This window comes from Sporothrix schenckii (genome assembly GCF_000961545.1).
Source record: "Sporothrix schenckii 1099-18 chromosome Unknown Cont48, whole genome shotgun sequence".
Classification (NCBI taxonomy): Eukaryota; Fungi; Ascomycota; class Sordariomycetes; order Ophiostomatales; family Ophiostomataceae; genus Sporothrix; species Sporothrix schenckii.
Window position 1 is genome coordinate 1,474,381 of NW_015971149.1, and position 13,558 is coordinate 1,487,938.

At 58.1% G+C, this 13,558-nt stretch overlaps 3 protein-coding genes across 3 annotated transcripts; 1 reads left to right on the forward strand and 2 right to left on the reverse strand.

The window, feature by feature from the left end:
• Positions 1–187: 187 nt before the first annotated feature.
• Positions 188–1,377, forward strand: SPSK_00822 (naringenin,2-oxoglutarate 3-dioxygenase; the record flags this gene model as incomplete). Its single annotated transcript, XM_016727769.1, has 2 exons — positions 188–239; positions 311–1,377. 2 exons carry the CDS (start codon positions 188–190, stop codon positions 1,375–1,377), a joined length of 1,119 nt encoding a protein of 372 aa, XP_016584319.1.
• A 207-nt stretch (positions 1,378–1,584) lies between these two features.
• Positions 1,585–3,606, reverse strand: SPSK_00732 (uncharacterized protein; the record flags this gene model as incomplete). The annotated part of the gene is made up of 1 exon (XM_016727680.1): positions 1,585–3,606. One exon carries the CDS (start codon positions 3,604–3,606, stop codon positions 1,585–1,587), a length of 2,022 nt encoding a protein of 673 aa, XP_016584320.1.
• Positions 3,607–5,000: 1,394 nt separating this feature from the next.
• Positions 5,001–8,669, reverse strand: SPSK_00670 (cellular morphogenesis protein; the record flags this gene model as incomplete). Its single annotated transcript, XM_016727620.1, has 1 exon — positions 5,001–8,669. One exon carries the CDS (start codon positions 8,667–8,669, stop codon positions 5,001–5,003), a length of 3,669 nt encoding a protein of 1,222 aa, XP_016584321.1.
• Positions 8,670–13,558: the final 4,889 nt, after the last annotated feature.

Consider the following 13,558-nt stretch of genomic DNA (forward strand, 5'->3'; position numbering starts at 1 on the left):
GGCGTGCTTAAATAGAGACGGCTGCGGCCGTGATCTGTAAATGGAAATTGTGGAAGACGAGTAGAGCTACGGTATAATAAAATTTGAAAGTTGTCAATTCACGTAACCTCTTATCATTATCAAGACTGACACTCTCCAACGTCACCCCTTCACATACGACTGTCACTGCCACAGCCATCACCACATCATGCCTGGCCTTTTGGAACGCTACGCGCAGGTCCCGCCGACCAAGGCGAACCGTGAGTCCCAACTCTGCACTGTCCTCAGCTGTCCACTTTATGTACACCCCCGACTAACTTTAACGTGCCAGTCGACTGGGCCGAGCTCGTCACGCTCGACCTCAGCCTGTTTGACCAGCCCGGCGGCAAGCAGGAGCTCGTCAAGCAGCTCGAGCACGCCGTGCACCACGTCGGCTTCTTCTACGTCAAGAACTTCAACATCACCCAGGACGAGATTGACGAGCAGTTTGCGCTGGGCCGCGAGTTCTACGCGCTGCCGCTCGAGGAGAAGCTGCAGTTCCACAACGCCGAGGACCTGGCCCGCGGCGAGTACAACGGCTACCGCCCGGCCGGCCACCGCATCCTGGGCAACGGGATCCGCGACAACGTGCAGGTGTACAACATTCCCAAGTTTGACGGGTTCCACGCGCGCAAGCAGCCGGCCGTCCTGCAGCAGCACATCCAGGCCATCGAGGCCTTCTCGCGCAAGTGCCACGACGAGGTCGTCGTGAAGCTGCTGGTGCTGTTTGCCATCCTGCTCGAGCTGCCCGACGAGCAGCAGCTGGTGCGCGACCACCAGTACGACGTCGCCGGCGAGGACCACCTGCGCTACATGCACTACGCGGCCCGCAGCGCCGAGGACAACGAGAAAGTCGGCGAGCTGTACACGCCGGGCCACACCGACCTGGGCTCCATCACCCTGCTCTTCCGCCAGCCCGTCGCCGCCCTCCAGATCCTCAATGCCGAGGGCCAGTGGAAGTGGGTCCGCGCCCAGGACGGCACCATCACCATCAACACCTGCGACGCCCTGACCGCCCTAACCGGTGGCTACATCAAGTCGAGCATCCACCGCGTGCACGCGCCGCCCGCCGACCAGGCCGGCATCGACCGCCTGGGCGTGCTCTACTTTGCCCGCCCCAACAACCAGGTCGTGCTCGACCCGCTGACCAACAGCCCCCTGCTGAAGCGCCTGGGCTACGAGTCCAACGCCTTTACGGAGCTCGGCCAGCACCTGACGACGCAGCAGTGGGTCAAGGTGCGCCAGAGCCAGCAGCAGCGCAAGCTGCCCGGCTACGACATCACCAAGGACGGCAAGTACGTGCGCTCGGAGAAGGAGCTGGAGATTATCCCGGGCCTGGCCGCCAAGATCTACAACTAGGCCGAGGCTGCTGGAGGTGAGCTGCAGGGAGAGAGTGGGAGAGTCAGCATGGGCAAGGAGTAGAGCATCAATAGCATCAAATTGAACGATATGAAAGCATGAATCTGCGACGGGATGGCAAAGCAAATAAAGAAACATAATTCATTATATCATCACGCCTCATACATGTCAAACATCGTAGCCAATTTCATATTCGTCACCACAGGATCACGCATTCTTGTGCGGATTGGCCGCCGCCCACGCCAGCACGTCCGGCTTGCCCACCGTCAGGCCCAGCAGCAGCCGCTCCCACCGGCCCGTGGGCAGCGCCTCGGGCAGAACGCGTGCCACCGGGGCCGTCGACATCTGGTTGTTGCTGTGGACGTCAAACTGCTTCGGTCGGACCGGGTGACCCGTGTACACCCACTGCCACGTGCCGGCGCCGGCCACCTTGCTGAGGGGATAGTACGCGCCTCCCTCGGCACCGGCGTCGCTGCCGCCCACATTGCCCACATCCGCCACGCCGTCCACTCGTTTGAGCGTCCACAGCGGCGGCGCATCGTGGCCGTCGTCGCTGCTGCTCACGTCGCTGCTGCTGCCGCCGTCGTCAAAGTCGTCCTGTAGTGGCTTCCGCCCCGTCAGGCCTTTGCACGTCCACGTGGTCTTGTCGTCCATGGACAGGCCGCCGCACGACAGCCGCACGCGCACGCTGGCATGGATGCGCTCGTTGGTGCCGACGAGCGGCTGGTCCGGCTGCGCGATGTTGGACGCCGGGTCGACGCGCACAAACTGCGCGGGCTTGCGGACCGTCAGGCCGCCCGCGCGCTGGATCAGACTGGTGGGCTTGCGGCTCTGGCCCAGCGCCCAGGAGCGCGCGCCACGCGCCCAGAGGTCCGCGGGGACCGCGGCTGGGTGGTTGTGCAGGTACTTGCTGGGACAGTCGGCTTTGTCACGCACCGCCGTCCGGGCCGCCGCCACCGCCACGTCGCCCATCACCCCCGCGTTCGCCCACGGGAGAACGCCCTTGCTCCGCCTCGACTGCGTCCTGGCCAGCTCACCCCGCCGCTTGTCCTTGGAGAACAGGGACGACACAAGTGCGGCGCCTTTCCCACTCAGCCCAGACAGGCCGCCGTAGGCCAGGTCGAGTGGCACCTGCGGATACGGGTGCACGGCGCTGTACCGCAGCCCGTCTATAAACACCTCGGCCAGCATGGACTCGTCAAAGGCCAGACCCACGCCCGACAGCTGGTCGCACATCCACGCCAGCGTCAGGTTCGCCAGCTGCTGGTCGGCGTAGCCGCCGCCCACGTTGGAGTGCGCGCCCGGGAACCAGACCTGCTGCAGGTTGGTGACGTCGTTGCCCGGCAGGCGCTCCCACAGCGACGGCAGAAACGCGTAGCGCGGCTCGTCGAGCGCCAGCGCCTGGAACGCGTTCTCGACCTTGGCCGAGATCTGCGTGTTGGTAAACTTCCACTGGCGCGCGCTGCCGTGCAGGCCCAGCACCGGCACGGCAGGGATGCCCAGCTCGCCGACGGTGTCCCACACGGCGACGGCCGCGATGCGGATCTCGACTTCGGCCTCGGCCTCGGCCTCGGACCCGGACCCAGACTCGGACGGTCTCCGGTAGCTGTCCACCGTGTACCCGCCGGCCTTGAGCCACGCGCGGTACTGCGTCTTGCGGCGGTTCTCCCACTCGATCCAGGCCTCGCCCTTTTGCCCCGCAAACGCCTCCAGCGTGCCCACGGGGCAGATGAACTGCTGCGGCGTCCGCTTCGGGTCCGCCATGTTCTCGTAGTCGTCAAAGATGTCGTAGAACCGGTCCACCCCGGCGGCCGTCAGCAGGCCCACGGACGCAATCAGGTCCGCCACCGACCGCGCCGTGAACGCGCCCCGCGAGAAGCCGGCCAGCACAATGCGGTCCCCGCCATGGTAGTTGAGGCACACAAACTGGTACAGGTCGCGGATGTCCTGGTCCAGCCCGAACCCAAAGGCGCCGCCCAGCGACTCGTCCACAAACTCGCCGCTGCTGCCGACGCCCGCGTGGTACAGCGCAATCTGGGCCCCGCCGTCGTGCGACGTCGGCTGCAGCACGCGGATGAGCCGCGAAATGTTGGTCGGCGGTGCGTTGCGGCTGGCTTTGGCGGTGGCGTTGACCCAGGTGCCGTCGCAACAGACAATGAGCGTCTTGGGCTTGTGAGAAGGGGCCGTCGGCCCCGTCGCCGGCCCCGTCGCCGGCGCAGCCGATGCCATGTTTGTCTAGGACGAGGAGAACGGAGAGACACAAGACAAAAAAAGAAAGGAAATGGAGATATGAAATTAAGGGTATTTCGCCTTGGTTCGACATTTCCAAGGACAGGAAGGAGCGACTGAGCATGGCAAACGTGGTTGACTTTTATACGGCGCAGAGAAAAGAAAGAGCGATCGACGAAAAGGAAACCAACACATGGAAGGAGCGAACATAACCGTTGAGGAAGGGACCAACTGTCGAGCGGGATTCTCCACGGGGCACCTTCCTAGCTCGAGCTGAAAGGCTGAAATGGGGGTGTAAGCATACACTCACATATCTTGGCCCCAGCCCATCCCCCCCCCATTCAGCCAATCGCCGCTCCGACTTGGCACAGCTGGGAGATCGCCGGTGACGGGCTGACGATGATCAACCCCAAAAGAGAAAAAAGAGAAAAAAAAATGGGAGAAGCAGACAGACGAATGAAACAAATGCGGCGAATAGAACGCCATCGTCGACCAATATAAGGATGTCGTCGTCCGAATGTGTGTGTTGCGGCTTGCGGCTTGTGCTCAGAATAGGGCTGAAAGAAGGCTAGTCGGACGGGGATTCGGCAGCCAACGAGCGCAAGTGAGACAGCAGGAAGAAAAATGAGACGGAAAGAAGACAGAAGCACTGCATGGCGTAGCACAGCACTGGACGAGAGCCGCTCGTTGTCAATCTGACAAAACGAAGAGAGAGGGGGCCGTCTACGCACATGTATATCACGTTTACGACTTACAGGCAGGCAATGCAGACGGACAGATTTGATGGTAGTAACACATTAAGAGGTATCTCAAGAATAAAAAGACAATAAAAAATGGCCTACAGTACATGAAAGACAGAAAAGGAAAACAAGAGTGCAAAGATCGTCATCGAGGCCTACGGCAGGTGTCTGCTGGCTGACAAATGGGTAGATCGAGACGACAGCCACGAAGAGGTGGAAGAGCTGACAGAAAAGAGAAGAAGACAATGCAGTGAGGGGTGGTCGTATGTGTTGTGGTGTCGTGGACGTGTCCATCATGTATTGCGTCGCGTCCAAGGATTGATTGTACCGCCCTGCTCCCTCGGCTCCGGGGGTCTTCCATGGGGAAGTATCAAAACGCCAACTGTCTCGCGCCAATGCCGGGGCGGAGGACATAGAATAAAATGAAAAACGGAAAATAAGGTATAAGTGAAGAGAAAACAGAAAGAAAAAAAATAAACGCCAATCCAAGATGCCCTTGTAAATGCCCCTCTTTTGACCTTTTTTTGGTACATGAAACCGAATGCTGTCGATGCTGAATCGAGTGCGGGGCGGTTGCCGCGGATGCCGAAATGCTGATTGTGGAAAATAAAAACAAAATCTTCGTTGCGTGTTTGCTTGTTCCCAGCCCGCCGGTTACACCTGCGGTGCCATCGGACGTGGCCGTCCCAAGGACTCGAGCAGCTCCTGTGGCGGAATGCGCGACAAGCCCCCGTAGTTGGACGGTGCCGGCACGTAGCCCTGGCGCTTCTTGCGGATGCGGTCTAGTAGAAGCCCCGCAGCCACAATCACGAGCATCAGCACCAGCGAGATGCCGAGGCCAATGAGCACAATGGCCACCAGCGGCAGGTGGCCCCGGCTGCTGGCGGTAAAGAAGTTGTTGTTTTCCACAAAGACGCTGGCAATGCTGTTGCCGCCGGCCACCGAGGCCGTCGTCAGTGCGTACGGCGCAAACGTCTTGCCGTTGAAGACGGCGGCGGACGCCCTGCCCGACCCTGGCAGGACCAGGGCGCCTGTCAGCATCAGCACTTGGCCAGCGTCCAGCAGATCCGTAGCGGCGTGGTTCGACGTGACCGAAAACACCTGCAGGCTGCGCAGGTCGGTGCCGGTGCCCAACGTCATGCCGCTGGCGCCGAACGCGTCCGTCCATTTCTTGCCGTCGTACTTCATCAGGAACAGCGACCCGTTCTTGGCGGCCGTGCCCGCCACCCAGAGCTCGCTGCCGTCGCTGGCACCGAGCGCGAGGAGGGCGACAGGGCCCGGGATGGTGCCGTCATCGCCGCCCGGAAAGGACGACCACACCTGCTTGCTGGCATCGTACTGCGCGAGCACCGTCGACACGGTGTTGTTGACAATCAGACTGCCACCAGCCAACAGGGTCGAGTCCGTTGTCCAGACCATGGCGTTCACCGAGCTGGTGCCCAGGTTGGTGCCGGGCCGGTTCCACTGGCCCGCCGTCGTGCTGAAGTAGCACACGCCAGGGCAGCCGAGCGAGCCGGCCGAGGCAAATGTGCCGCCAACGTAGACGTCGCTGCCGCTGGGGCGTACCTGGATCGACGTCACGGTGCCGTTTCCACCAGTCAGCGAGGGCGGCTGGGTGTTGAAGTTGTCGGTGGCAATGTTGTACGACACGAGGGCGTTGACGGAGGCGCCGTTGATGGCGCCCGTGACGTTGCCGCCGGCAAAGAGCGTGTCGCCCGTCACGGCCAGCGCGACAAACGTAGAGCTCTGGTCGATGCTCGAGCCCAGGCCGGTCGTGACGCCGTTGTTCTTGTTGTCGATGATTAGCAAGTTCTGGATCAGGGTGCCACTGCTCGAGTTGGCCGAAAAGTGGCCACCGAGGATCGTCTTGTTGCGGCCGTTGTTGGTGTCAAAGAGACCCGTCACAACACCCGAAATGGAGCTGCCAGCAAGGGTGTCGCGCTTGTGGGCATTTTTCGCAGCAGCAGTCGACGAGGCGGAAGCAACTGCCGTGGTCGTCGGCGATGGGAGAAGATCAATGTCAAAGGAACCAACACCAGCATTTGTGAGAGTAGCAGCGCCGTTGGTACCTGCCTGCGCAAACGACAGGGAACCGCCGTAGAGCGCACCGGAGCCGGGCACATCCAACAGCGAAGACAGCAGGGTGCCGTCGACGGACTGGACGTTGCCCTTGACGTTCTGCAGCCAGTTGTTCTGCGATGGCACCCAGATGGCGAAACCGTCCACAGACACGGCCGCATTGCCGCCGTAGCCCAAAATGTTCTTGAAGCCGCCGGTAAAGGCGATGACAATTTCGGGCGTGGTGGTCGTAACGTTCATCGTCATGGCGACAACCTTGACAACGGGGCCGTCCACACCGGCACCCAGCGGGTTCCAGGTGCTCTTGCCCGTGTCAAAGACGGCAACGTGGTTCAGGCCGACCACCGAATTGGATTCCGTCGAGGTAAAGGAACCACCAACAAACAGGTTCGTGCCGTTCAAGACCATGGACAAGACGCCGCCATTCAAGCTTCCGGCTAGTGTCTGGACAGACGAACCGTTGCCGCTGTTGACGGAGACAATGTTGTTGGCGGCTGTCGACGTGAAGTTGCCTGCAATGTACGTGACATCGCCGCCGGTCGCCAGCGCGTTGACAACGGAGTGTGTGGCAAAGGTTGCGCCGAGGGTGTCAAAGGCGGACGAGGAGAAGTCGCTGGTGTTAACAGCAGACGCGGTAGGGTCGTACTCGAAAAGGCCATTGAGACCGCCTGTAGAGTTGAGCAGCGTGAAGCCGACACGCTGGGCAACCACGGTCATGGTGTCCAGCTTTTGGCCGCTCAGCGGGGTCAGCGTGACGGTGGGGCGGAAGGCACCGGTGGGCGCATTCACAGAGCCAAAGTAGATCTGGTCATATTTGTCATAATTGTTGGTCTGGAAGAGCTGGACCGACGTGGGCTCCGCGCCCTCGACCATAGAGACGGTAATGTTGACCTGGCCACGCGTGCTGCAGGTGTTGTCCTGAAGACAGCCGGGCGTGTACATGTTGACGGTGTAGTTGCCTGATTGGCGAATGTCGGGCGAAAAGACGACGGACACCGACGACGAGGAAATGGGCGACGCGAGCTGCGCAGTCAGGTACTCGGAGCTGCTCTGGAAGGAGGGTGATACGGTCCAGGGTCCGGTAGTGGAGGCGGACGACACCTCGGACGCGGATACGGCACAAGACGGTTCGTTAAAGTCGTTGATTGCGTATGCGAAGATGTCGTTCTCAAACAGCTCGATACCGTCCAGGCCACCACCAGAGCCGTACCACGCCGAGATGTCGATGCGGAAGGCGTCCATGCCGACATTGTTGACAAAGTGGAAGTCCTGGAACGCGACGTCTTTGCTGGCGCTGAGCGGGCACTCGCTGGTGCATGTGGCGTTGGCGCCGGTGGCAGGGTCAATGTACGTAAAGTTCATGATGCCGTTGAGTGGGAGCGCCGTGAAGCGGAAAGTCTGGGTGCCGCGGCCGTCGAGGTGCGTGTTCCAGAGCCGCAGCTTGCTAGGCTGGAAGCCAAACGAAAACCGGGCCTCCCAGCTGCCAGGGGTATCGTCCTGCAGCAACCACGTGTTGCCAGCGCCGTCCAAGCCGTTCGTCTTGCAGACGATGTTGGACGGGTCAGAGAAGCCAGCGGTGGCGGCCGAATTGGTGGCGGACACGTTGGCCGAGGCAATGTTGACAATCTGCTCGTCTTGCCGGGTCGGGGTGCTGGCGTTGCCCAGGCCCGTGAAGCTGCCACCGAAAATAATGTGGCCGTTGGACGCCCTGGTGATGGACTTCACCGGTCCGTTAAAGCCAGCAAACGGCAGCGGCGTCCAGCCGTTCTCCTTGGACCATCGAATGGCGTTGGTGGAGTTGGGGCCGATAAAGTTGCCGCCAACAAAGACGGAGTGGTCAGCGTCGTCGCAAAAAACGGTGTTGACCTGGCCCTGGAGACCCGTGAGCGGTGTGACGGCGGACGTGTTGGGGTTGAAAAGAGCAATGGCGGTAGCCTGCTGGTTGCCGAGGCTCGTAAAGTTGCCGCCCAGCACGACGCCGGCGTCGGTGCCGTCTTGCTGCACGAGCGAGCACATGGACATGATCGACGCGTCGGTGGTCAAGACGGTAGCAAAGGCGCTGTTGGGCAAACGGGCCAGGAGGCCCTCGCTACTGCTGGCGGCAGAATTCTGGCTCTGCTCCTCGAACTCGAAGAGGGAGATGCCGGCAAAATCGCCGGCAATGCCAATGCTGCCGAGGCTGCTAAGGTCGATGTTGGACGACGCCGCGGGAGTGAAGTTAAAGCCGTGGGATGTGGAGGCCATTGCGGAGAGAGCGAGGAGAGATGTCATCGTGCGAGAGAGTGAGGAGGTGGTGGAGGGAGATGAGGAAAATGAGCGCCGTGCCAAATGGTCGTCGCCATGGGCGGCGCCACGGCGCCGCCGTAATAATATTCGCATGGTTTGTGGCTTGTTCTGGTCGTCGTTGCGGTGGAGGGCGATGTGAGCCGCAAGAAGCCGAGTGGGATCCCGTGCAAGCGTCGCGTCGCGATGGGATCAAGCGAAGAATGGGAGTTGAGGTGTCGGTTGTCGTGGCCACTATGGAGACATCGTGGAAACGAGCGAGAGCACGGTCGAAATGCGAATCGTAGAAAAGAGCAAGAAGCGCAAGCGTCGTCGCGAAATGAGTGAATGGGAGACGGAAGGCGAAACGGCGTGGGCCGGGTCCGAGGATCGATCAATCGAATCGCAGCGTCTGTAAATCGAAAGATGGAGAGATTGAGAGGTCTAGAGATGGAAATGAAGAAACCGGAACGGGTTGGTTGCTCGTTGCGTAGAACAAAGGAGAGGCACGGTGCAGTCGAACAATAGGAGGTGAAGGTGACACAAAAAGACTGTACTCGTAAAAAAAGTCGAAGAAAATAGTCGTAGAAAGAAGCGAATGGTAGTGAGCGAAGGGGTTTTGTCGAAAGCAAAGAAAGCAGCGAAACGAACAAAAAGTGAAGCAGAAGAAGCGGTAGAGATTGACTGGCGATGTTGGGAAGGAGACGAGAAAAGGGCGGACAGGAGAGGGAAGGTACGAAAAGGCAGGCAGGGCGCGCGCGAGAAGATAAAAGGAAATTGGTGCGTTTTGGAAAACGGAGAGGCAGCGACCGGGGCACACAAAGGTGGAGCTCGGTGGGTTCGTTGTGCTTGGGAGTGGGTTCACCTTTGTCAACGCGGGAAAGAACGATACGGAGCCAGTCCCGGCATTCAGTTCGAGGAAACAGGTGCAATACGTCGCATCGAACAAAAGAAGATTCCTCGCGTTTTGGTACAGGCGGTCCAAGCTCAGGTTTCCTGGTCGTTGTTTCCTATCGTGGAGTCTGGAGAGCCGGAAGACGGAAGAGGAAACAACGGGGGGGAAGAACCAGATCCAATGGTGAGTGGATCGCGAAGGAGCGACCAGGAAAATGTGAAATACGGACTGGAAGGGCGAAAGAGGGGAAAGAACGAAATAAAAGCAGTGGAGGAAAGGGCGACTGCGTGGTAATTACGTTGTTTTACGAGTCCAACACAGGCAGGGCCGGCAAAGCGAAAAAGCACGATGCGAATAAAGTATGTCACCCAGCCGAACGAGACAAGGCAGTGACAGAGAAAGACAACAGGAAGACGTGGAAGACGTGCAAGGTGGCGAGACCTAGACAAGGTGACACGGAAACAGGAAATTGGAGGAAAGATGCGCGACGTGGGAAGGTGGACGAACCAGGGCAACAGGGCTGGGCGGGCAACAGTGGGCTGTGGGAAGGAGCGACCGTTTCTGTGTTGGTTCTTTTGTTTTCATTAACGCGTTCCTGCCTTATTGACCTTTGGGAGCTAAAATGGAAGGTACATTTTTGGCAGTCACTGTTGTGGTCTCGAGCTTGGTGCTGGGCGCATCCCTGGCGGAAGCCAGAGCTCAGACCCGCTTTGAAAGGCACTGGCAAATCACCGCGCAGCATCTGTGACTCGGGTACCTGTCGCTAAACCGGGTTTGGGCAGGAGCGAACAAACGAGCCAGCCAGGTCCCCTGAAAAGCAGCACGACGCACCAGCAGCCAATCAGAAGCAGTCATTCTGTGGACGGGCAACAAAACACAAAACGGGCAACGAAAACGAAAACGGTTCTGGCCAAGGCTGTGAACTCTCCGTTTTTGATCATCATGACCCTTTTCTGTCCTGGCTCTCGTGAAAGATGCTCACGCGATGTGCAGTCGGTCGAATCGAGTTCCTGTCGCGCACCAGCCGTGGGTTTTGGATGCGTGGTTGTTTTGGAGTTCATTGCACGACACAACACGGAAGAGGCGCGAGTGGGCATTGTTTCGATGCCCGATATGTTGAACGCCGCGCAAACAGCGCCACCCGCCATTGCTGGTCATATCTTACACAGGCACTGCTTCTGGCGGTGCACCGTTGCGCAGGAGTATACGGCATATGCACAGGCAACGCGCGTGGAGACAGGACAGATTCTTGTGTTGGGCGGCAAGACGGCCATTCGCTATGTTCTGTTACTTGAGATACAAGACTGTGTCTGGATACCTAGAAGGTAACGGTCGGTGGCGCTGACAGAGGCCACGGCGGCCGAGAAGTCAATCACAGATAAGAAGTGTATGCTGCATGCTGTGCCACGGTCCTCTGTGCGCAGGACGTTCATACAGTGCCACTGGCAGAGCACTAAGAGATGCCGAATGACACCAGATGGGGGAGCGCGAGTGGGCAGCATGTCTCGCTCGTCTACGCTGTCGATGCCCTGTCAACTGACTCGGTCGCGCCAGTGCGTCGTGTTTGAGCACAAAGGTGGCATGTCATCCGAAGAGACAGCGAAATACGGGGTTGAATAAAGGAAATACGGAGCACAGAGGCTATACTTTACACCAAGGAGTGGAGCGGCAAGGCCAGGGGTGGTAATACATGCAGCACGTCGACCAAACAACAGCTTCCGGTCTATCGTGAGATGGCAATAGGTGAGGGAGAGGAAAAGAAAGCAGACAAAAACGTGACGGTAAATGTAACATCTTAGCAGTGTACAACTACTACGCACGACATGCTCGGAACACAATACGGAGACTCTCCCTCCGGCCAAGTCAAAAAGAAGAGGGTGGCCGAGATGATGGTTGTCGTCGCTTGAGCACGTCGGAGAAAGGGCTGGTCGAAACCGAGGCAGGGAAAATCAGGGGCTCTGCTAGAGTGGGCGGGTGATGAGGCGAGCGCCGCGAAACTAAATAAGAGAGTCAGAGGATACGATAAAAAATAGATTGCGCAAGAAGAATCGAAGAATGAGAAAGGAAAAGAGTATGTCGTATGTCGACGAGATGGCTATTGATGTCGGTGAGATAATCTTGAGAGTGGTGAGAGGCTGAGAAGAGCTTGCCAGCAAAGCAATTCAGCCTCTTTTCTGGAGACCTGCCGAGCCGGCAAGGCATCCTTCGCCCGTGCTTATTTGCTTTTTCAGTTGTTCGTCGTACGTTGCAATGCGTCGTCGCCTTCCCAGCCGCCTTCTTTTTGAAAAGAGAAATTGATGAGAAGAATTGTAACAGCAAAAGTGACACAGAAAACTCTACACATGGGCGGACAAGCAAAATGCAGGGGCCTGATGCATGCTGCGAGGAGATGCATCGATTTTTGTGCCTCTTTTGCACAAGCGTCAGGGTTTCTGTGGTGGTTTGAGCATGCCCGCTGCAGGGGTTCAGGGTTGTGCCCAGTTGAATGCGAGGCCTTTCACTTGTGGTTTGTGAGCCGAGACGACCCTCTTTGAGCCAGTAGTGTTCAGCAAGACTCTAATTTTCAGCTGCTTGGCACACTCGACAACACATCACAAGCGACAAAGCGTGCGTTGACCGTTTTGCGCACTTGCCGTCACCGTCCACCGTATCTATCGATCTGGCCGATGAGGCACAAGTCTCCAAATTCCAGTCGTTGTCGACAGTCGACTGTGGTCCTATGAGACGCATTCCAGTCGTCCGTAATACTGGCCTCACCGCCTGGCACAAGCAGAGAAAACGAGATCTTTGACGTCAGATTTTCCAAATTTCGCACCGGTTACTGATCCAAGAATGGGCTACACATCCAAAAGGAAAACGAAAAAGGAAAAAGGAAAATCAGAAACAGAGGGGCTCACCATGGCCTCCGTTTTTTTTGGAAAAACAATCATCGTCTGTCCCGTTTCCATATCGTAGACGATGGAAGGTCTTTGTACAGCGTATGGAGTATTGTTCTAGGTTATCGATGTTCGAATCTTGCTCCGTTTCTTGCGCTCTCTTATCAATGCCGTAGATCTAGGAGTCAACTAGCATGCGCATCGTCAACCAATCGATCCGCCGTTTGTGACAATCTGGCTCTCCTTTGAAACCCGGAGGTTTTTGGCAACTAAAGCCATCATGGCCACTCCGTACTTGGCAAAAACATAAACAGGGCCGGCTTATGAGGAATCTTATGAAGTATCACTTTGAAAACAAAAGGAAAATAAAGAATATAAAGAATAAAGACGTGGCCCATCGTTGCCCATATGTTTGTGACGTCGTCTGCGTCGTGTTTACGAGTCGTCATTCAAGTCAAAACCAGTCGTGTAGACTTGCCGCCGTTGAACGTAAAGGATGAAAAGCCCCCTCCCAACGGTGCGCCACATAACGAACATCCGACGTCGATCCCTCACATAGATACCACAGTTGAGGACAGAGAGGCTCATGGCGTGTGGTGTAAATCCAAAAGACGGCGTACGTCGCCCTTCCCGTCCAGGACACTCCAGACATTCATGCCATGCGTCACCGCGTTTGACATACATCAGTGTGGCCCAAAACGGGAAACCCCCAACAGAAAGAACATCTTCCGAGTTCCTGGAAACCCATTTTAGGATCCGGAGAATTTACGCTTGTTTTTGCTCTTGTCTTTGTTGTTTGGGCACACAGGTAGCCCTACAAGCCTCGCCACATGGCGCAAGCACAGCCCGTCCGTTCCAGACCATCGCCATCGTTGGTAGTCACGTCGTAGCCAAACCTTGCCGTCGCCCGGTCCGGGGGGTCAATCACACCTCCACAACGCCAGGAGTGTTTTGTCGATTTCAAAAGACATTCGCTCGATCGCATCGGGCGCATCCTCTCTGGTGTTCTGCCTAAAGTCGTAGGTAAACTGACGTTGCCCCAGAGCAAGGCGTCACCAGGTTGACAGCGAGCACTGATCTCTTCGCATCAACGGGGCAGC